The sequence below is a fragment of the Gymnogyps californianus genome, chromosome 15 (assembly GCF_018139145.2).
Source record: "Gymnogyps californianus isolate 813 chromosome 15, ASM1813914v2, whole genome shotgun sequence".
NCBI lineage: Eukaryota > Metazoa > Chordata > Aves > Accipitriformes > Cathartidae > Gymnogyps > Gymnogyps californianus.
In genome coordinates this window covers 2014047-2036969 of record NC_059485.1, presented here as the reverse complement: position 1 = coordinate 2036969, position 22923 = coordinate 2014047, and the positions used below count along the sequence as shown (strand labels likewise).

Here is a 22923-nt window from a genome sequence, read left to right as displayed (position 1 = left end):
CTCCTTCCCTCCCCGCTGCCTCTCGGCACGCCCGGGCCGGGCGATTTGCTAACCCGGGTAAGGAGGCGGGGGGCAGAGGGCTGCCCTGGGCAATCCGCGGCGGGCAGGGAGCAGGCAGGCGGGCAGGAAGGAGAGCGGGGCGGAGGAGAGGAGGCGGCGGCGGCGGCGGCGGCAGCAGCGCGGCTCCGGGCCCGGCAAGGACGCCCCAAGGGCGCCCGCGGTTCCCGGGAAAGGAGACCCGCGGCGGCCATGGCCTCCTCCAAACCCCTGTCCCGCTTTTGGGAGTGGGGCAGGAACATCGTCTGCGTGGGGCGCAACTACGCCGAGCACGCCAAGGAGATGGGGAGCACGCTGCCCCGGGAGCCCCTCTTCTTCCTCAAGCCCTCCTCGGCCTACGTGCGCGAAGGCTCTCCCATCCTCCGGCCCTACTACTGCAACAACCTGCACCACGAAGTGGAGCTGGGGGTGGTGATCGGGAAGAGAGCCCAGGCCGTGTCCCAGGAGGCCGCCATGGAGCACGTGGCGGGCTATGCCCTCTGCTTGGACATGACGGCCAGGGACACCCAGGAGGAGTGTAAAAAGAAGGGTCTGCCCTGGACCTTGGCCAAGGGCTTCAGTTCGTCATGCCCGGTCAGTGACTTTGTGCCCAAGGAGAAGATCCCAGACCCTCACAAGCTGAAGATCTGGCTCAAAGTGAACGGGAAGCTGAGGCAGGAGGGGGAGACCTCCTCCATGATCTTCTCCATCCCTTATCTGATCAGCTACATCAGTGAAATATTCACCCTGGAAGAAGGGGACTTGATTCTGACGGGGTCTCCCAAAGGAGTTGGGTCTGTGCAGGCCAACGATGAGATAGAGGCTGGGATAAGCGACGTCCTCTCCATGCGGTTTAAGGTGGCGCAGCAAACGCGTGGATCCTGACCGGGAGCCTGGCTGGGACCCTGTCTGCGTAGGAAGAGGCTCTTTTGGGAACATCTGGTGAACGAAGAGACACGCAAGCTGTCCTGTACGTTAAACACTTACATGGGCTAAACATCTAATGGGCTGTCACGCATCGAAGACACGTAACCCATGAGCTCGAAAAGCATCTGACTAAAACAGCCCCGTTGTTTCCATGGAGGCTTCAGCCTCCTCTGAGGCTGTGAACCTGGACTCCAACCCAGCTTAGGGCAAATGGTTAATACCTAAACTGTACCTTGGAACCGTCGATGGAGATGGTGTGCCGGACAGCTGGGGAGGGGAGTTGGGCTGGCTGTCACTGTGTGTGCTCTTCTCTTCTACTTATGCTTTGAGCTTTGCCAATGTATTGCCTTAAAATAAAAATAAAAGAATTAAATCATTACAATGGTGATGTAGGAGCTAAAGCTCACCCATGCTATATAAAATCAAAGATGTATGTGTAACAGTAAATGAAGAATTACACCTTCAGAAAGAATTTCTCTCCTTGGGGTACTCGACAATAAAAAGATGTTTGCTTTTTAGATTAGTTTCACAATTCCTCCGTGCATTTTTGAAATGTACAAATTAAATGAGGATTGCTTTCCCTCCCACTCCAAGGGGTGTAATGCAGCAGGAAGTGTGCCAGATGCTTGGCAGATTTTTTTTCCTAAACTGAGCTTTAAATACACTTCTAAAAGTAAAATAATACAAAAGATCAAGAATAAAGAAGCTCTTTGGTAAAGATCACCAGTAAACTTGTCTTTACTTTTACTGATTTAAATATATTTTTAATAAAAATCTAACTGCAGCAATTGCCATTACTTGTACAATGCGGTGCAACAGTTGAAGTTTTTAACTATTTCCAGCTGTTAAAAAGCCATGCTGTGTAACTTTTCCCGTTTCCAAACTCCGATGTAACACTCTCTACCAGTTTGCATGACAGCGACTTCTCTTTCAATTCAAAGGAGTGACAGAGTAAGTTGTAAAATATAATTAAAAAAAACCCCTCCCCCTGCAAACATCAAAACTTACCATTTTCAAAGGTTGCACAGAACTGACTAATTTCGAACAAAACCAGATGGATTTTTTTTTTTTACATACATGCAAGCACCAAAGTTAAATGCTTCCATTTATTGGAGCCGGATCTTAATAACCGCTGGAAAAGTTTTGGTTTTGGAAGTGTATTTGGAGAGTCTTACAGAGAAAATTACTGTAGCCCAAAGACAAGCACCTCTGTGAAAGAGCAGCATGGTCCAGGATACTGAAAATCACATGGTAAAAAGAAAGCAGAACATGTTGCAGAAGAAAAACAGATATTTTCCTATCAGCTTGCTTCTCCAGCTGCATGCATCTGCAGCACACCACTGCGTACCCGTACACCACCTGCACTGGGTACTTCACTGTATTTTGACTTAAGCTGATGACTTAAAGCACATGTAAAAGTTCTTTGTATGATGAAGCCTAAACGCTGTGGACGTCATTCAGATTTCATCTAAAGGAAGGCTAAGGAACCGAGGCCAACTGAAGCGAACATTCAGCCATTACATCTGAACAGAACCAGCCCCTGGCTGACAGAAGTCAAAATGTTCCTTGATTTAAGCGGGGAAGCTGTGCTCTGAATTGATTGCAACTCGATGAGCTGGGCCAAGCAGAGAAGTCAGGCCAACAGAGCTGGGCTGAGCAGGGAAGTTAGGGTGAATAATTCTGAAAGAGGAAGGATTAAAGTCACTTTCTCTACTGTTTCCTTTTCTTCGTGCCTGTTAAACATCACTGTCTATGGCAACAGCAACAATGCATCATTTGTAGTTTGGTCTTCAGCACTGTGTATTGACAGTGGAGCTGATTCGGGATTAAAATTAATGGAAACACTCACTTCGGAATATTAGCCGTTAACGGCTGGAAAATATTGTTGTTGTTTATTGCTGCAACAGGAGAGATGCAGTGACCCAACACTGGCAACATTTTTTTGTGCATTTAGTCCCTTGTTGCCACTCACATGAGTAGGGGGATGCAATCTTGGTGGATTGCTTGTCAAAATTTACTGTTTCTGTAGTTGTTTTCTCTCTGCCATGTTGCTTTAACGGGTAGGTAGTGCACCAGGGTGATCGGAGTTCCTCAGGGTATTCTAGTCTAACAAATACTTTGCAAGAGAAGGGCCACGGTATCTTCCCACCGTTTGAAATGGGCCAACTCCCGATATGCTCAGAAGGTGAGGACTAGTGAATGTAGCAAATACACCAGCTGCAGGCTAAGCTAAGGACAGAAATAGATTTTAAAATAGGAAAAAATACATGGAGAAAGGCAAAATATGCATACCTGGGTTCTTTATGTTCAGCTAAGAACAACTATCTTGGTGAAGAAGAGTCCTTTCTTCTCTGCCGCTTATAGTCTTAGCTTGATTGTATGGTTGTCAGGGGTTAATCCGTTCTAGTAAGACTTAGTCTGCCCTAAAGAAAAGCAGCCTTGCAAACGTCATGGCTATTTCCAAGTCTCAGCAGTTGCCAAAAATTCTGCGTTTGGACTCACCAACGTGCACCACAAACCCAGGCAGTATTTCAAAGTGGGTCTTTATTTTTCAAACTAACACAAAAGTAGCCCGAAAGTAGCAAGGCACTTAAAAACACAGAAACTCAACAGATCTGTCTTGTACTATTTGTTATTTATGATTTTTTCAAATATATTCTAAACTGAGTGAAGAAAGCTTCCATCCCCCTTATAAGGAGTTGAATTCAGTAGAACTAACGTTTCTTAAGCTGAGGTTCTAGTACACTTTTAAAAGTACAATCATCTGAAAAAGATCAACACAGAAGCCCACTTAGGGATGAGCAATGCGTATTCCTTCTTTACCATCAGAACATACTTAGCAAAATACGATGACAACAGCATTCTACCTCTAATAATACAGTGAAGAAAGTCTTTTTCCTAGCTGTTAGTAATAGTGTAATCTCTTATTTCCAGTCTCTTTTCCCAACAAGCTCTGACTCGCCTCTGTAGGGTCTGCCAGTTTGCATGAAAGAACATTCACTTTCAGTCCGGTTCTCCAACTGGGTGACAAAGTAACCTGTAAAAATAATTAAGGGTCTTTGTTTTACTGCTGTATAGCACTTTGAAATGTATTATTTTCAAATATGACACAGCATGTTTAATTGACAGATTTGATTATACATATTTTACATTTTTTTTTGTATGAGTACACACATTTTATGCTATATACCCGTCACTACTGAAGTAAAACACTTTCATTTTTGCCTGGAAATACGGGCAGAGGGTGGGGGAGATGGGAAAGTAAGAACAGTTTTGCTAAGAAGGGCAAATTTTAAAAAGGGAGTCAGTTTAGAGTTGTCCTAGAACAGGCAGTTCTATGAAAAAGGAATCCAGTCCAGTATACAGCATGCAATTAAAAAAGTAAAGGATATTGCAAATAATAGCAGATCTTTTAACAATTGCTCCAGGTGTGTGAATTTAATACTGTTGTTGCTTTAAGGAGAATTGCAGATGTTAGACATACCTAATAATCACATTTCCAAAAATACAGGTAACTAAGAAATACACTTAGGTAACCCCATATACCATACAATCTATTACATATATTGACCGGGCCTTATTCTTGCAAACAGATACTGTTAACTTTATTCATTATAAACCTACAGCCATAGAAATAGTGACTGAGTAAATCATGTATCCACGCTTTTGAAATAACAGCTCCTTAATCAGTATTGGCTAAGAGCAGTTTGTGTCTTTCACAGTTTGCCTGAGAGAGGCCTGCATATATCTGATCCTGCAGGGACGTCCCCTAATGTTGAAATTATGACAAAGACTACTCGGAATATTCAGAATATGTACAAAAACTAATCCTTATTTTTAAAAGTTCAGCAGAACTGACATGGAATTTTTCAGTACTAAATATACTACCGAATGGGAAACAGCCACTGTTTTAAATTAACATTAAATACTAACTTTAAAATAAATCTTGCTTCGTTCCAAAAGAAGTTGCCATTTCAATGCAGTCTTCTTGTCTTCTGCTAGAGTGAGGAATTCATGGACCTGTTAATAACAGGACATCACAGAACACTTCTTCAGCGTATACTTAGAACAACATCTCCACAACAAAATGGCGATGAAAAGAGCATCTTACACGTTTTTATACATTTCTAAGCTGTATTTTTCTATTTTAACATAGTGTTTGGTGTGATATATGTACCAAGACAGTCAGATTAATCAGAATAAATTGCAGGGTGTTTGAGAATCACAGTTAGGGAATTCCAACCATGTTCTCAGAAAAGTGTGAATGAATTAAAATAAAACGGTATTCTAAATAGGGTATTCACACTTACATTTAACACATTTCTTCTTATCAGCAGCTACTGACTTCTAACTTTTGACTTGTTAAAAAGCCGTGTGTGTGTGTGTATCCATAAGTACACACAAGTTTTTTAACTGGTGTACACACACACACGAAGAACATTTACATATATTTGTAATTTTCGTCAGGGTTCACAGCTCAGCTCAAATAAGAACAACTTAATTCATTTCTACTTACTGTGCAGCCTAATGTTTCCTCAGCTACACAGTCAGACAGGTAACAAGAATAAAGAGTGCCTGTGTGATCTGTCAGATCAACAAGTACGTCAAAGCTTGCAAAAGTTGACTTTGAATCTGAAGAGACGTCACTGCAGAAAGTGCATGTGTTTGACGTTTCATTCACTATAAAACGGCATATTGAACTGAAACATAAGAAGATAATGAATGCATATATGCAATCCCTCCTTGTTTTAAACAGTCTTCTAGACTGAGATTTCCCAAGAGACTTTTTGTCTTTAAAAAATTCTTCAACTTCTAAACTCTCAAGTCTGTCTGAGACAAAATGTCATCTTTCTTCTTCTCTCCTCTAGGACCAGAAAGAGCAAGTCCTTCATAAAGTCAACTCCTCTTCCTTGCTACTTCTGGAAGTTTACACAACAGAAATCTGCGTGGCATCCTCCAGAGGAGTTTTATTTCTTGTCCAGAACTGGACGAAAATATTGTTCTATCTAATCTGGGTCAGGGGAAGAAGGACAAGCACTTTTAATACAAATTTAAAACAGGCGGTTGCTTACCATCTGTTGCGAATAACTTTAGATGCATTATCATCAATGTCCAGTGTAGAAATGTAGCCATAAATAATGCCATAGACTGGTTCAAGTTTCCCATCACTCTGTAAAGCTTTTTCTTTCAGCTGTTCCACAGTATAAACATCAACTATAGTCTCCACTAAAAGTTTAAAAGACATGTTAAGTGCGTCTGAGAAAGAAACAACGCAGAAGAGCAACAACAAAAAAGGATCTTATGGTAATAAAAAGGAGAGGATTTGATCTAACGTATCAGAAAAGCCCCACACACCTTCCTTGTGAAGCAGGCTTATCATTTGGGGACAAAAAATAAAACAAAAGGGGACTCAGATCAGGAAAATATCTAATATTTAATCTTTATATCCCCCAAAATGAGATTTTGACAAAAACTTTCCCTCTCCATTTTTTGTGCTTATTCAAGACAGAAAGAACATGCCAGACAGGCTGCAATTGGCATAGTCACCAACCCTGAAGATACATAACTGATAATATAAGGCATAGCCCCAGCAACAACAGTCCAAACTTTAAATATTCAGCCAGGCTATAACTTAGTTTTGTTTCTATGAACACACAGAGCGAGAACTTGATATTTCAGCTGCACTATGAAACCACACTATATAGTTAAATAAAATCAAAGTGTTTGGATCCATGCTTACAGTTAATGGATTCTTTTGACTGCTCCTCCATTTTATCATGCCAAGCTCGTGATTGTGCACCCTCTTTTATGAAGCTGAAGAGAACATTTGCTTCTGCTGTTTCTTGAAAATGTATTTTTAAAAGTTATTAATATATGCAGCATGTAAAGTAACAGCATAGTTATATTTTACAACTTTTTATTCTGGTAGCACCAACACGTTGTCTCTTGGAATTAGCCAAGAGATGCTTTTCTCTTTTTTACTTGAACTGTTAGTCCTACATGGAATATATGAAGGCTGCTTAGATAAAATTAAAAAAAAAAAATTAAATTTAAAAAAAAAAGAGAAAAGGGTGGAAGCCAAAAGCATTGGTCACTATGTAACAGACAAGAAGCAGAGAGCTTTCTGAGGCAAGCAGGCAGAAGAAATCAGACCTCCAGTAAATTCGTTCATGCATTCTAGCCTATAATGATTACTAATACCAAAGCAATGCTTCAACAGCTCTTACCTGGATTAGTTGTAATGATGGTTTTTGATATCACAGTTGCAGTCATACAGTTCCTAAATTTGTCAAAATTTATTCTCACATCTGATGCAAATATTACTGTGCACAAAAAAACCCCCAAAACCTGTTACTGTAGAATAAGTATCATGTTAAGAACTACAGTAAAAACATAAAAACCAGACTATTATACCTGTTTCTCGTGGGATCCAACTCTGTGCAAGCTGGATAGATTCATTATCCCAACTAAATTAGAAAAAGTTAATGTATCAAAACATTTTTGAAACAGCACTCAAACTGTTCAGTACTTAACTACTAAATAATAATTGTAATTAAATTGGTCAAAAGGGGACACAACTCCTTTGTTACATGCACATGCAAATGAAATGCTATGTATATCCACAGGCATCTAGTTTGCAGCCAGCCAGGATGCTTTATGCACGGTCTAATACAGTCCCTATTTTATCCCATGCCAAACAGGACGAAATAAAGGGCTATTAGGATTGTTCAAAATGATTAAATGCAGAATATACCTGGAAAAATACTGTGTATATTTCAAAGCTTTGACAAAAGTAATTTCTAACTAAAGCAAATCACAGTTAAAATAACTGCTTATCAGCTGAGCCTTTTCTGTGGGAACAAGTTGATTGCTCACATCACTAGGCCAGATGTTCGGCTGGCTTTCCAACACTGGAATCCTTGTAACTATGGATGATGAGACTAGAGTGAGGTCAGTGGTATTCCTCAAAAATGATGATTCGATGGTTAGGTCCCTTGATCAAACCTCATTCAGTTCCTCCTAAGTTTGGATGGCAAGAATACTGCCAAAGCACAGCTCTGTTCTGGTGGGTTTTTCTCTTAATCCTTGGAAAAAGATTTAAGATATTTACTTTTCATCTAGCGTTGCTCAGCCACCTCTTCACTGATGACCTCTGAAATATCTTCACTACAATGCTGTTGCTCAAGGATTTCCTGAATCTTTGCCTCTACCTATGGCCCCATGAAAGCGCAAAAGGCAGTGTTTAGGGTAACCACAGTAACACCACCTAGTCTCTGCTTCTGGGGACTCCTGAAGTATACAGCTCTGTATCACCACGTACCAGCAGTGAAACAAGACTATTGGAGCTGCTGCTGCAAATTAACCTTGGTGGCAGCTCAAGGACTAGAAAACTTCACACCACAGATGCTTATTAGTGTTCATCTGTATACGTTAACTGTGTTAAACATTACACTGAATGATAATACAGTTTCTAACTCAGATGCAGAGTGCAATGCTATCTTGCTACTTCTATCTAGGGAACAAAGGTCATTTCAACTAACGGACAGTAAACCCAGTGCAAACAAATACCCACATACTCTTGCACGTAGATAAGCCACGAGTTTATTGAACAAACTATGGGCAAAATGCAAATGTTCCTGTGTAAACAAATCACTATTTACATGCATAAATGGTATGGACATAGTCATGTCTGTAAATGGGATACAGTGTGAAAATATGGCCAAAGTAGTATCAAAATGTTTCTGTGCTATTTTAAACATTTAAAAACTATTTCAACCTATTTCCATTCCACTTGTTAATTCTGCTTGGCTTTAAAAGTGAAGTATACTCTTCTTCCCCCCCCACTAGTTTGTGGAAGAAATGTACTGCCTTTGCAACTGTTTTTAAATGCCATTTCCTGAATTAGTTCAAATTTCCACATTAAAAAATGTAACTATTTGGAACTAAGCTTCATTTTGCCATTCATGAGCTAGCAGTCTGTCAGCAAGTCATAAAACTAGACAATACATATAAGGTCACTCTAATGAATCTCTTTTTTAAGCCTCTGTTTAACATACATTACTGCCTCATCACAGTTGCCAACCAAATAACAATACATTTAAATTAAAAGATAGTATTATAACAGTATGTATTATAGTTAATTTCTTTACCTACTTTTGCATTAATTTGTGTATTCTAGTGAATTAAAAAACATTTTACCATACTATTGGAAAAGACATCTCTGTTTCATCATACAGCTTTACTTCACACCTCTGACCTTTTCTTTTGTCTGAAGTCATAAAATACTTTGGCTCCCCAACCTTTAAGAAGAAAGAGAAGGAGTCACTTTTCCTCTACTAAGTGTTTAGGAGAATAAAAGTGATAACCTAGAAAACAGAAGAGTTAAAAAGGGGGGAAAAAAACATATACACCATTAAAAGAAAACCTATACACCACTAAAAGTTTAACAACAGTAATTTTACTTCAAGACAAAGACACATTTTATAATAATTTGTGGTTTACATATTTGCAAGTTTTCTACTGCGTGCACATGCATGATTTCAAAAAGAGAACTGATGTAGGACATCTCCATTCCCTTAATTTCCCCCCTCATGTTGATGAAAATCTTAATTAGCTCGTATGGTTGTTGTAACTCAGCTGAAGTGACTACCAACCTAAACAAACAAACAAAACCAGTGATTCCTGTCCACTCTGAGTCCCAAAATCCATATTCACGCTTAAGTCAATTAAGTTACTCATGGTACAGTAGAAAAACACTACTTTGTTGTGGCTCCTTAACTTACTGACATCACAGCTGCAAGCACATTAAGGATTCTTCCATCGAGGCTTCGTCCATTTGCAACGATATCACCCAGTGAATAATAATCCTGAGGGTCCTTGACAGGCAGGTGCAACAGAGAAAGTAGTTTGGTGTCCATTTCATAACATGAAGACGTTTTGACCACTGAATGATTTTCACTGAGCAACAATTTGTAGCAACTAGATAGTATGCACAAAACAAATCACATCGATCAACATTGCACTCACCAATATATTAACAGTGTAAAATGTTACTTCAATTCACATGAGAAAATAACTGCTGATTTATTCCTCTATTGTTTTCCCTAAAGATACGGAAAAGTTTTAATTAATTTGTTCTAAAATTATTTTTAAAAAATTATATGCTTTACTCTTACAGAAGACTTATTATTTTGTACTTTATACTTATTTATAATTTGAATGCTAGCAATGGACAATACATATTTGTAAATCTTTCAGCCCTTATCAATCACTAAGAATAAAATAAGTTCTGAAATGTCTGTAATCCAGGTAGTTGAGAGGTTTTGGCATCATGACATAAGACGACACTACTACAGTCAGACTGGATTTGGTAAGGTGCTTTCAAAAGTAATAGCCCGATGACCTAGGTAATATTTATAATGCACTGTTAGCCGGTGGAAATAAGATATATTCAATATATTCTGGACAAATATATTTTACAAATGCTTATGAAATCTATAGGTTTAGAGAGCAGCTCTGTTCCTCAGTGAAGTTTCTACCTGACATTTGTTCTTTTACTTCTTTCTGTTTAGCCAGGAAGTAAGTAGTGAGTCTGTCTACTACAGCTATACATTTGCTACAAAGCTTAGAGATGATCAGTAAGCAAGAACATAAAACTTCTAACTTGCCAATTTAATGTGCATATATGCAATATTCTCATGACTGCCATATGATTAAAAATATTAGAATATGACCAATTAGGAAAGAAACCCTAATTAAAGAACAGGTGTATTAGTCTGTCTTTACCTAACATCTCCATCTTACATATCTAAGATAAGTTAAAACATATCTAAATTAAGACTCGCAATGTTAGTTTCATACACTGGTTCAAATTGTTCAAATTTTAGAGAATTCACTGAAAGACAACATATATACGTTGCATAATACAAAAGAAATGACAATGCCTTACCAAATAAGTAACAAATAGCATTACAGCGTATTAAAATACCTTCTAGATATACATGTTGTGTGAATGGATTTTGATAAGGCTATACCTTCCATAAAACAGTTATGTCGGATAAAACACTTTGGCAAAATCAATTTCAAATAATTTTAGTAGACTGTACTCAAAGAATGAAATTTACTCTGTTTAGTTACAAAGAGCATTATTACTTTATGACAAAACTCCAAAGACCATATACTGAGAAATACATTCTCTTTTGAGATTACTTGACCATAGACGGTTGAACACAGGCAGGAAGGTACAGCTACATAGGAAGACTAACCCCAAATACTTCTACCAATTGCATGCTGCTGCAATTGGCTGGCAACTAAAGCAGGTATTAACTTTGATCTTTCTGGAAGGAACTACCAGTCTATGCTTTAAATTTACCTAGGAGTTACAGGGTTGAATTTTTCTTCCCTTTCCGCTTCCTTTGACTGAACTAAAGGATTTTCAATTGTAACTAAAATAAAACATTGATAAGTAATGTTAGAAAACTGAATATAGATACATATAAAGAGAGATGGCTTTTAAAAATGGTTGTTTTCAAGGTTGATATGGATAGGAAAAGGTATGTGCAGTAACTACTGCTACATGTTTTCATACTAAAAACCATATCTGTCCAGACAGCTCTCATTATAGCCAAAGTCCCGCAGGAGTCCTCTAGACATTTAACGTAAACAAAACGACACTGAGTTCTTGTGTGTATACTCTTCATAGTCACAAGTTTTATCCAAACACTCTGATCTAGCAACCATGGGCAGCAAAGTCTTTCTATTAACTTAACAAGATAAAAGCACAGTCTGTAAATAAATACAAGATTTTTGTTGTGTTTTTATGAACAATCATAGTCATATCTATAACTAAATGAAGAAAAACATCAAACTACAGAGTTTATTTTTCATAATTTATAAGAACTGAATATAATGTAAATCGATTATAGGTAAGTTCTGGGTAGCTGCATGCAGTGGGTTTGTATTTGGTCTTTTTGTTGACATATTTACTAGTTTTGAATTTAAATCCTGGAAATCTTATTCCTTTCCTCTTTATACTTAACATAACTGAACAATTTGTTTCCAATTAGCCTGTTTTCTGAGTCCTCAGAGGAAAATGGAACAAAACCACAAACACATAACACTGATTTACTGGAAAAAAAAACACATTCAAACAGAAACATGTTAAGAATAAACTCCAGCTTACCACAGTCACCAACTCTAAAGCTTTCTGAAAGTGATCTAATATATTCTTCTCTGCCCCAAGAATTTACATTTATAAAATAAGTCGGTGAATCACGAATAGTAAAACTGAAGGTGTATCTTTCAGAACCAATGTCTGCAAAAATAAACAGCACTGTTACAATTCATTAGCACAGCTTGATTTCAATCTAGAATGTATGTATAAAAACTATTATGCCGAGGCTTTCTTAGATGTTGTCATGAATTTACTACCCGCAATCTGGTGAGTCCCACTAGAGGTCAGCAGACTGTTCGTAAACACACTGGTGTTCCCGAATGGGGATGGCTACAACTCATGCCGTAGTTGTACCTGTACCATCCCATCCACGTACACGTATCTCTTAACTTTAGGCAGCACCATATAAACTTACAGATCTAACGCAAGAGAAATAAAAGAACCGTACGATGCTTCAAGGCACGGACAAACACATAAACCGGGCTAACGCATGAAGCAACGCTATGGAGGAGTGTTCATACTAGCCCAAATCTTGTAGTAGGTAGGCTGTCTTTTGATGGCTGTGCCCATGTACGAGACCACCGCGATGATGTACAAGGCTGCAGATCACAGGGGGTATCACTGTCTAGACAGTACCAAGGGGTTTGACTGAATAAAGCAAAGTGTTTCCAGCTCTATGGAAAGTTCATGCTCAAGAGGGTATCAGTCTCTGAAACACTGCATTCCCTTTTCTCTTTCAGCTAATTAACAAAGCTTCCCATGGATCATACAGCATTATGCAATGTTATTTTTAAATTATCAATGAAAACTGTATAGTGATTCGCATAGAGTAAGCATAATCTGACTGTAGTTCCATGGAGGCATAAATATGAACACCACATTTTCAGACTATGTAGAATTGTTTCTGGTGACGATGATGACTTCCTTCTAAAAATCCACCACTGGAGCAGCTCAGCAGGATGACAACGCCAACAGAATAGCTGAGCACTTCACACACAGCTGGAATGGCTCTCTGTGACTGGAGATGCTTCCTAACAGCATCTGTATCAACCCTAAGCTACAGATATGTTATTTTGATTTCCAACTCACGCTGTATTAACAACGTATTATGCCCATTTTTTTTTAGGAGTATACGATAAGGTGAAGCTGGTGCTACTCAGACCAGAAATTACTTGTTTTACTCCTCAAGACATCTCCTTAACATTTCTGTTTTAAGAGAGAATGAATATGAAGGGACCTGATCAATTCCAGCAGTATTTATATAACAGCGGGTTCATATCAGTACCATCTTCTTCAGACCCTGGAACACTTCCATGACGGAGTTTTTCCAACCAAATTCCAATCGATAAGGTTTAGCCAAACTAATGCTGCTCTTTCATCTTGGTTCTCAAACACACACAATTTTTTTTGCACATTTTTATTCTATACATTGTACACTAAGAAGTCTGTTTACGATTTAAATATTGACTTCAATCATATATGCCAAATTATACCGTATAAGAAAATGAAGTAAAAACAGTTAAAAGGGACTGTACTTTTTCTGTCTGGAAAGCCTCTGACATCTGTTTTCCCAATAACCACACCGATTACATTCTAAAAAATAAAGAGATTATAGAATACAAGTATTAAACACAGATGTATATGATGAATTAGATTTCATGGACTTGTACTCTATTGATGATAATAAACATATTTCTGACTGGTAATCATTTTAATCTATTTATTCCACAGTGCCATATGAACTAAGGACTAAAACATAAACATACAATTTTACTTCAAGAAAAAGAGTGACTAATAAAAATATTAAAAGAAATACATCTGTTTCTGTTTGTAAAGACTATGGGAGAACAAAAGTTCACCCAAAACATTCACAATTTTGGCTGTTCTACAGCAATCTCTCCTCAGGTAGGCAGCAATATTGTTGTTTCACGCTCTCTGCACAGGTCTCAGATCTCCTTAAATGTACCGTGAAAAGTCTGGACAGGATTTATTTTACAGTTAAGCATCCAAGGTTTCCCCTGCTGTCAACACCAAGATACACACGTGTACATCCACAGGGAGGGCCATTTATCCTATCCTCATCTAAGCAACGTAAATTTGTACAGGTGCCTCTTCCTTGCTGTCTGTCTCTCAACCAACTACAAAGGCAGCTTAGGCAATGAACTTTTTTGATGATTCAAAACAAAATCAATCTTATTCTGCTTTGCTAAACCTGTATTTATTATGCAAAAGACCCCAGTCTCAATTGTCAAACAAAACTAGGAGCATACACACAGGAAGAAAGATATATATATAAAATATATATATTAATAATATATAGCTGTGTGGTGGTGGGTTTTTTTTTAAAAAAAGGTCCTTCTCCGTGTGAGAGATGAGTATTGCAGTGCTAGTTTGGGATTTAAGAGGCAAGCAATGGAAGTTGGTATGGTAACAAGGACTGGAAGGAGACACTGACATTGCAATACTGCAAGGGTCCTTCAAAACATGAAGCGCCCCACACCTCTTCCACTTCACATGTGCACTTACTTGCAGTGCTGCCTGACTTTCTCGTTCAAGCAGGGGAAGCCCAGCAGTCAGCTAGCAAGGGGCAGTGTAACAATTTCAGAATCCACACAGGCTGAATTTTGCACCTATTCACAAAGCAATGCAACCTGACTGACCTCACTGTAACTATACAATATTGACACGTGCTCAAAAATTAGATGACGTGTTCCCAGTTTACTTTGAATCACTAGATGGAGCAAGGTAACTGTCTTATCCTACAGTGATGGAAATGAATTCATTAAGAGGACATATGTGTACAACAGTGTAATATTCTAGTTCTTCCAATCTTTCTAACAGAATATTTTCTCTCTGTCCACAACAGGTAGTGATTTAGATTAGGATTTTATTTTTCTGGTTTTGGCTTTGTTTCTTAAAAAACGAACATTTCAATTAAATCAGAGTACAACATACCCTGTATCTCACCACCAGTCAGAAGAACTGACATTTAGGATGGCTCTTCATGTGAATTAAGCTGATGTAAATCTGCAGTTTCCAAAAGAGACCTCCCCTGTCCCTGCTGTGAATATATTCGCCACTCTCGTATTAGCACTAAGGCTGCACAGCAAGCTGGCAGAAGGAAGTGATCTGGCTGGAAACTATTGCAGGGGGTGGGGGGGAGAAAGAGGGTAGAAAAACTTCCATTTCCTTCATCAGCTTCTTGTGCAACTACACAAGCACTGGTTTCACCAAAAGAGGAGGAGCGGAACACGCCTGCAATGAGGAAGAGGGCCATACTGCCTTTTTTGGCAGAGCATTGCTTAAGGCCACTCACCCAAATCATGAGACCACAGCATTAACACACTGCAAGTGTCTTAGACTTTGATCTATTTCACTTTTAAAAAATAAACTGCAAAGTAAAAAAATGTGACATTTTCATACTTTGAATGATGTGCGCTCAGCTGTTTTAACGTCCTACAGACATATTGATCATTCTGTCATGAGATACTAGTGAATTACTTTTTTCTAAAAATACTTTCTTTACTATATGTTGCTAATTGCAATACTCAAGATTAGTTTTATTTGTAAAATAAAAGCTTTTAACTGAGTTAGTGGATCACTCTATTTGAGAGTAACTGTGAATGACAGATTAAATTGGCTTTGCTGGTTGGAAAGAATATACAATACCGCTGTGAGGGCATATAAAACTCCTTCTCCTAGTTCACCCCTTTTTGGTGATTTCTCTTTCATTTGTTTAAAATAAATGAGAAAAAAGGGCTAAATTGTGCCGTTCCCAAATAAAAAGCTGTGGGAACAGGAACTCCTTGTTTTCACTCTCTTCACAAGCATCGGGACTTCCATGGGGCGCACAGCTTTGTAGACAGTGCATCTACTTTAAGCTGCACGGGGAGACAGGGTTGTAACACCGCACCACAGCTCGCAGTGCCTCCATGGGGAAATGCTGCCTCTGTTTTGTTCTCCAGGCTCCAGCTCCCCGCAGCACTGAACACTCAGAAGACACGTTATCGCTGGTGGGCTACACAGTGAAGGGTGGGAAATACTGCAACAGGGAATAATGTAGCCTTCTCCCTCCCATATTAGAACATCATCTTGGAGAGCAAAGAATTAAAAACTGCGCTCCCCAGACTTCCTATTTTTTATTCAACCATCCAAAACCCAAAAGAGAAAAATACTGAGTTTTACAGCACGCTCCCCTGTTCAGCTCTTACTCCAGTGATGATAGTCCTCACTCATATCAAGACAACAAGAACAAAACAAAAAAAAAAAATCATACTCAAACATCTGTATGAATCTGCCAACTACAAAGCTTTGCTGTTTGTTAAGTTTACTTTTTGGTTCGTCCTACCCTCCTGTACTCCCACAAGCAAAATCCTTAGCTCTTTATAAACTGACAACCACAAAACCTGCTTTTTGTTCTAAAGAAACAGAAGCGATCCTATCTGACATGTAATTGTGAGATTTTTATCCAGTTAAAACACCATAGCATTCAACAAGAGTTTTGTTTGAATAATTCGGGACTATGTTATTTATCTCAGAGGGATTGAGCACACAAGTAAAGACTGCAGGATTGGGCCTTACGTTCATAGCTTGTAGTGAAGGACTATTGTAGGTTACAGATGTATTGTGACTACATAATGCTGACTCTGTACATGTCTTTACTAATTCAGCATCCATTTAAAACATTACAAAGAAGCCTCTGATACTTTCAGACATTGAATTGTCCAGTCAATATCTATAGTTGTGGTATCCACATACTAGGGACAACAGCAGCATCAATTTTCATTTTGCTGGTTTATACACAAAGAAGGTAAGGTACTTTATATCTAACAATTATACTAATGCTATTAGTATCTAAATACATGTCAATTACATAATTTTGCAGTAATATAATACAGTCATATACAATTTCATTTGAGAACAAAAGTACTATGTCTATGAGACTTACAGGACGAGCAAGATTTGGATGCAGATCTGAAAGTGCAACAAAGTCCCGTGTTGAACTAGAATAAGCCATTCTTTATCTGTAACTTGAGAAAACTAATTTAGATTTTTTAAAAATCTAAACAAATCACTTAAAACTATTCACAGTGAGAATAACAAGTTATTTTTTAACACAAATGTTTTGACCTAAATAGCATCTGTTTTCAATAAAAAGCATTTCAAGCCATCTGAAGTAGACGATTCTTTATTGTTTGTATTTGGCGATGTAAGTTACGAATTTTACTATAACTACTCTACCTATGCTTCTCAAATAAAGGTCTGTAATTTTTATTTATGTATTCATTCAGCATTAAATGACTCCATTAGCACCAGCCTCTGAAAAATGTTTACCCTCCTTCTCCTGTCTGGGAAGTCCAACTGAATTTAATGAGGCAGTTCATATATAAAAGGCCATTTACGTGGGAGGAAAGAAAAGTGTTGGGTTGCAAACCACCTTAATTGAGGTTTTGGACTTAATATTAAACTCCTTTAAAATGTGAGTTCATTCCTTCCTCAAAGTGGAAAAATTATGAATTTATTAAAATAAAATTTTAAAAAACCAGTTATTTTCAGGCTGCCAACATAGCATTACTGCCCGTTCCTGTGAGCTACTGCACACTCAAGTCCTCTCTATTGATGCCAAAGTCGGGCCATGGACGCTTTGTTAGCCTGTCTGAATGCCTCTTATTATTTCATGGGTACCCTCAGAGACATTATTGATATTTAGCAAATAGTTGTCAGATTCTATTTTTCTGTAAAAGGAACCATCAAGTTGTCCAAATCTTAATAACATTTAATATGAGAGAACTGCTGACATTTTTCAGAGGATGCCTGTTTCAAACTTTATAACAAAAGTCCTGAATGGCTTTCGCAGTCTTTATACCTGGCACCTTGTGTGAGAATTGTTAACCATTTCATTGGGCATTAGTGTAATGATCTGTTGAACACACTAGAAAAGAAATAGACAGTCTACACTTTAAAAAAAGTAAGCAGTTATCTGAGAACAAAGTGATTTCTCTAAAAGACCATTTCAAACCAAACTCTCACAGAAAGATATCCCAAATTTGCCTTAAAAAAACTACTGAACAATGGGGCCCTCAAACCTATTCCCATCCCATTATACAGAAGAATTCACGTTCACTTATGTAGGAAAGTCACCTCAACTATCCCTCCAAGGCATGTTAATATTCTTGCCTCAAAAGAAGTTAAATATTGTTAAATGACATACCTCACACCACAGCTGAATCAGGTTAAAGAAAACAGCACTGGGAACACATGTATCAGAGGAAGATTAGAGAGGCAATTTAGGATTTAAAGTGCTACAGGCCCTGACAGGGGAAGCTGCAGCATGCAATTGCACCCCTCACTTACCCCCTCAGAGGCAGGGGCTCAGCTCCCGAGGACAGCTGAGGGAGCTTTCTCTCACCGCCACCCAAGATCAGACCTTCTTCTGAGAGAAAAGATAAGATGGAAATCACAATAAATAAAAGTATGAAGCCATTGGCACCACCACCCCATCCCAAACTGGTGTCTGGCACCAGAAGGGCTTGCACCCCCAAAGCCAGGCCAGGCTCTACACTGCAAAGAGATTTTTCTTGCATGGGCCCATCATCATCATCGTCATGTCTTTCCCTGCCCAAGCCCGAGCAGCACATGGCGGCCATCCCACACAGGCAAGGACAGCGTCAGCTTGGAGGCTGGGCAGGCAGGAGCCCTTACCACAGCCTCGCCTACTGCCAAGGGCTGTCAGGGGAGACACAGACCAGCTGGGATGGGAAGGGAGCACCCTGAAAGGAAGGTGTGAGGTGCTCAGGACAGGGAGACAAAATGGCGGCGAGTGCCATGGGCGGGAAAAGGGCTTTGCGCCATCTCGCTGCGTGCGACCTTCCTTCAAAGGCCAGCGCGGGCATGAGGGGGAGCGGTGTGAGGGCGGCCAGGGCTCCATGCAGCGGGCACCGGCCATGGCCCTGGGGCTCAGGGCTACAAAAAAAACCCCAAAACTCACCAGAAATTCAGAGTCTTGGGGCTTTCACATACCTGAGCAAGGGTGCTCGGCAGAGAGGGACCAGCCCAGAGCACAGCACCGTCAGCTTCAGCTTCAGTCAGCGAGCTCTGCGTCAGGTCCAGAGCTGAGGGTTCAGAGCGTGGGTTTCACTTTCTTTTGTGAGTCCTCTGATCTATGGGGCTTTACCCAAGTCCCCCACCATTACTGCCCCGTTGCTCCCTCTGGGACAGCAGCTTCCTCCCGACATATATGAGGTTTCCTGGGTAGGATGTTAATTTGAACCACCTGATTGCATCTTTTGCTTGCTGTTCTAAAAAAATTTCTGTATTTTCTTGCAGTGCTACTCCACAGCAGGCCCTGGAAGATTTTTTCCTAACCAAATGCATTCAGCAGGATCGCTAGCGGGTCTCAAGTCCCTGGACTTAACAAAGCCAACGAAGCACCAGCCCAGGAGTCTGAAGTCAGGCTTATTCTGCTACAATTATAAATGCACAACACACCAGCAAGACAAAGCAAATTTCAGAAATCTTTGGAGGAACCATTCCCTAGTTCTTTTTCTTTTTTTTTGTGGTGGCTCCAAGGAAAAAAAATTACAGCCTGTATTTTATAAATGAATTAAAATTTATGGTTTACGATATTATTTGTATTGATTTGCACACAGCACTCGGGTTTTCAGGCCCTGCAGAAGACTGGAGTGAGCCATTTTGTCCATTTATATTGCATATAAAATTATTTTTTATAAAATCGATACTCTTCACTTCTGTATCATAAAAAATTTTGCTCCTGATGAGTTATTTTATGACCTCAAGGTCATGGCTATTGAAGTTTTTAGTGTAGCCTGACAAATTCTCTGTGTTGACGCTGTATTACAGGATCTTTCATTCCTTCAATTAAACAGCTGAAAATGGATACCACCTGTGCTCTCATTTATTGTGTCACTAAAGTCCATGATAATTACACCGCGCTGATGACAAACGGCATGCCAGAGAACTGACAGCCTGGGTGGGTTTTTTTTTAGGTCACCTTTTACACAGTATGATCCATGGATGTAACTTTGTTCCGTAGGTTTGAAGTCTCCAGTAAACAGAATGAGCTAATTTTTTTGTTAGTTCCGTTGTTTAAATTATCTCAAGCTAAGGAACAAGCAGAAGATAATGAACATGGTGATGGGATCCTAATTGAATGGGAACGAGAACTTGTACCCTAGCTGGAAAATGCTGGCAAAGGTACAGGTCTCATTCTTACCACCATGACTGCAAGGTCAACCAGGAAAAAAAAAAACACCCTGAAATGAGATCTGCGGGGTCTCCACTGCTGCAGAGGGTGATAAAAGGAGGATCACAGCCCATCGGCTTGCAGGTGTTGAGCTCGTCTAATATCTCAGCAAGGTTTTGGTGGGACATAAACACCTGCTTAAGTGGAGCCTTGCTGAACCAAGCTGGGATCTTGTGCTGCTGCCCAGCAAGGTCACCACTTTCATTAGGTTTTCTCCAGGTTGAGCTGCTTTTCTCCCACAAGCGCAAAGGGCAGGTGAAACTCGACGCTGCCGATGTCCCCGGCCCAGGGCCGCAGGCTTTGTTCCATTTCAAAGCCATCAGAACAAGGATGCTGTTGTGCACCGCTCCTCGGCGTCCCCATAGCCTCAGTAGACATCTAATGATCGGGTGGTTTTGCTTTGTGGTTTAGTTCCATTCCCATTTTCAATGCACCTACGTTTTGGAAAAAAAAGCTGCTTTTTGCTTTCCCATGATAGCTCCAGCTAGGAAGATGTTATCAGGGCCATCATGAAGGGATGCACCCATCCGGCCACAGGCACAAACGCAGCGGACGTGAGACCAGAGTTATTTCCCTAGAAGATGTGATTAGCTGCTGAATTTCTAACTCGCAGATACTGAGGTGAGAATTCATTTGGTTGATGTACCTGTCTCACAGTGATGCTGTGACTTCTGCCATTCATACGGCACATGGCACAATGGGGAACAGTCAGCGATTTGGACTTCTGTAGGTTTCTGTAAACAAACAACATCTTTTTTGGTGCTTATAATAAACAAATGTCTAACCTGAATGTCTCCCGCTAATTTACAATGATGTCAACTTATTATCCAAGTCAGGAATTTTTAATACAAACACTGAAGAGAGCCTGCAAAAACAAAAGTTACTCAACGTGTACGCAGCTTTACTCAAACTTTCCTTCTCAATTGACCTCAAAGTGGTCTCTAAAAGAAATCAGCATCGTTATCTGCCTTTGACAACTGGAAAAACAGAGGCAAGAGAAAGACCAGAAGCAGTTTCCTGAGGGCCATGCACCACCCGAGGACCTGCTCCCCTCTCCAGTACTAGCACCAGCCCCTGCGGGAGGGCAACAACATTAATTCAGTATTTTTCTGATCTAGTGCTTGATCCATGAAAAGTCTGAGTGATTTTAACTCTCCAGCACTTTAGTGGCACTTAGCACTCTGCCGGATTCAATCTGTGATTAGCAGAGACTTCCCATACATGGCTGCAAATTGCATGGTCCCTGCTAATTAGGCCTTCATGAATGGATTTATTTAAATTACACTCATTGGCATGGTCAAGGAGTGCAAATGCTGTTTCGTAATTCACTTAGCAATTTGTTACGTGACGATCAGTACCGTTTGCATGCAGGGGAAGCTAGTCCCCGTCCAGCGGTAGCAGGGACATTTCAGAAATCATTTTCAAAAGGATCTTCAAAGCTAGAGCAATATAAAAATATTTGCTCTCTGAGTTTTACGCTGCCCACAGCATTTACTGAGTGAGCTCATTGAATGTTTATACATTCTTAGGACAAAAGGAATCTGTAAAATGAAAAGGGCAGACCTGTAATTTTATGTAATTGGCCTGACTGAACGCATTAAAAGCAGCAAATTATTGAAGGTATTCACTGTTCGGCGGCTTTGGCTGATACCTGAACTGGCTGCGAATCGGGAGTGCTGATGGAGTAATGATAGACACGGTTGGCAGAAGTAATGCGGGTGCTGATGCAGCCAACAGGTGCTCAGTGTGTTGAGGGATATTTAATCTAAATTTCTCCCCATCACTGCAGTGAGTCATTGTTCATCTCTCACTTTGCCCTGCGTCCCCCTCCTGGTCCCCAGCACTGGAGTCATCCCAGTGCTATTTCAGTGGGATTTCCTCGCTCTGAGCAGCACCGCGACCTCCTGCAGCACAGGAAAATGCAGCAACCTGGAGTTTTATTTTAAAACGAAAATGAACATGAACCATGGCTGGTTCCTGCCTAATCTGTGCTAATTCTGGCTTCTTTGGTCCAGGGAAGACACCAAGACCTGAGGCTGGTGCATCCGCGCGGCAGCGGCGTGAGCGGTGCTTGCGTGTCTGCAGGCAGCTCAGACGCCGAACGTGTGTGTGAGCGAACAGGACCACGCACCAAGGGCTTGGGTGGTGACACCAACAGCTCCCTTCTGCGTGAGGAAAGCCCTATTGCTCGCAACGAAATAAAAATGCTTTCCTTAAGGTGTAAAGCTATATGGGACATGTAAGTGCTGCTCTTTCCAGCCGTCCAGGAAGGACAGCGTTTTGAAACAACAGCTGCTCTCAAGACAACAAAGTCTCCCTGTTCTCTCTGATGAATTCACATGAAACTGCTTAAAACCAGACCAAGCCTTCCCCACGGGCAGGGAGTGAATGGCATCTGCAGGGCCCGAATGCAGCAAGCACGGCATTTCTGCAGTGGTCCGTGCTAGGGGAAGGCAGTGTCCTGGCTCTCCAAGGCAGGGTCTGGATGCCCGTTCATCACCAAGCTCAATTCTTAACTATTTCG

At 40.2% G+C, this 22923-nt stretch overlaps 2 protein-coding genes across 2 annotated transcripts; one reads left to right on the top strand and one right to left on the bottom strand.

Annotated features, from left to right (window-relative positions):
* The first annotated feature begins 195 nt into the window (after positions 1 to 195).
* Positions 196 to 1670, top strand: FAHD1 (fumarylacetoacetate hydrolase domain containing 1). Its single transcript, XM_050906046.1, has one exon. It carries the CDS (start codon positions 250 to 252, stop codon positions 919 to 921), a length of 672 nt encoding a protein of 223 aa, XP_050762003.1. The 5' UTR covers positions 196 to 249; the 3' UTR covers positions 922 to 1670.
* A 2168-nt stretch (positions 1671 to 3838) lies between these two features.
* MEIOB (meiosis specific with OB-fold) lies at positions 3839 to 17153 on the bottom strand. The gene is made up of 13 exons (XM_050906145.1): positions 17085 to 17153; positions 13672 to 13729; positions 12146 to 12277; positions 11336 to 11408; positions 9747 to 9942; positions 9163 to 9263; positions 7378 to 7430; positions 7191 to 7286; positions 6704 to 6805; positions 6036 to 6189; positions 5480 to 5663; positions 4897 to 4983; positions 3839 to 4000 (listed from the first exon to the last, which is right to left on the bottom strand). The coding sequence occupies exons 1-13, from the start codon at positions 17151 to 17153 to the stop codon at positions 3869 to 3871; spliced, it is 1437 nt and encodes a 478-aa protein (XP_050762102.1). The 3' UTR covers positions 3839 to 3868.
* Between the last annotated feature and the right edge of the window lie 5770 nt (positions 17154 to 22923).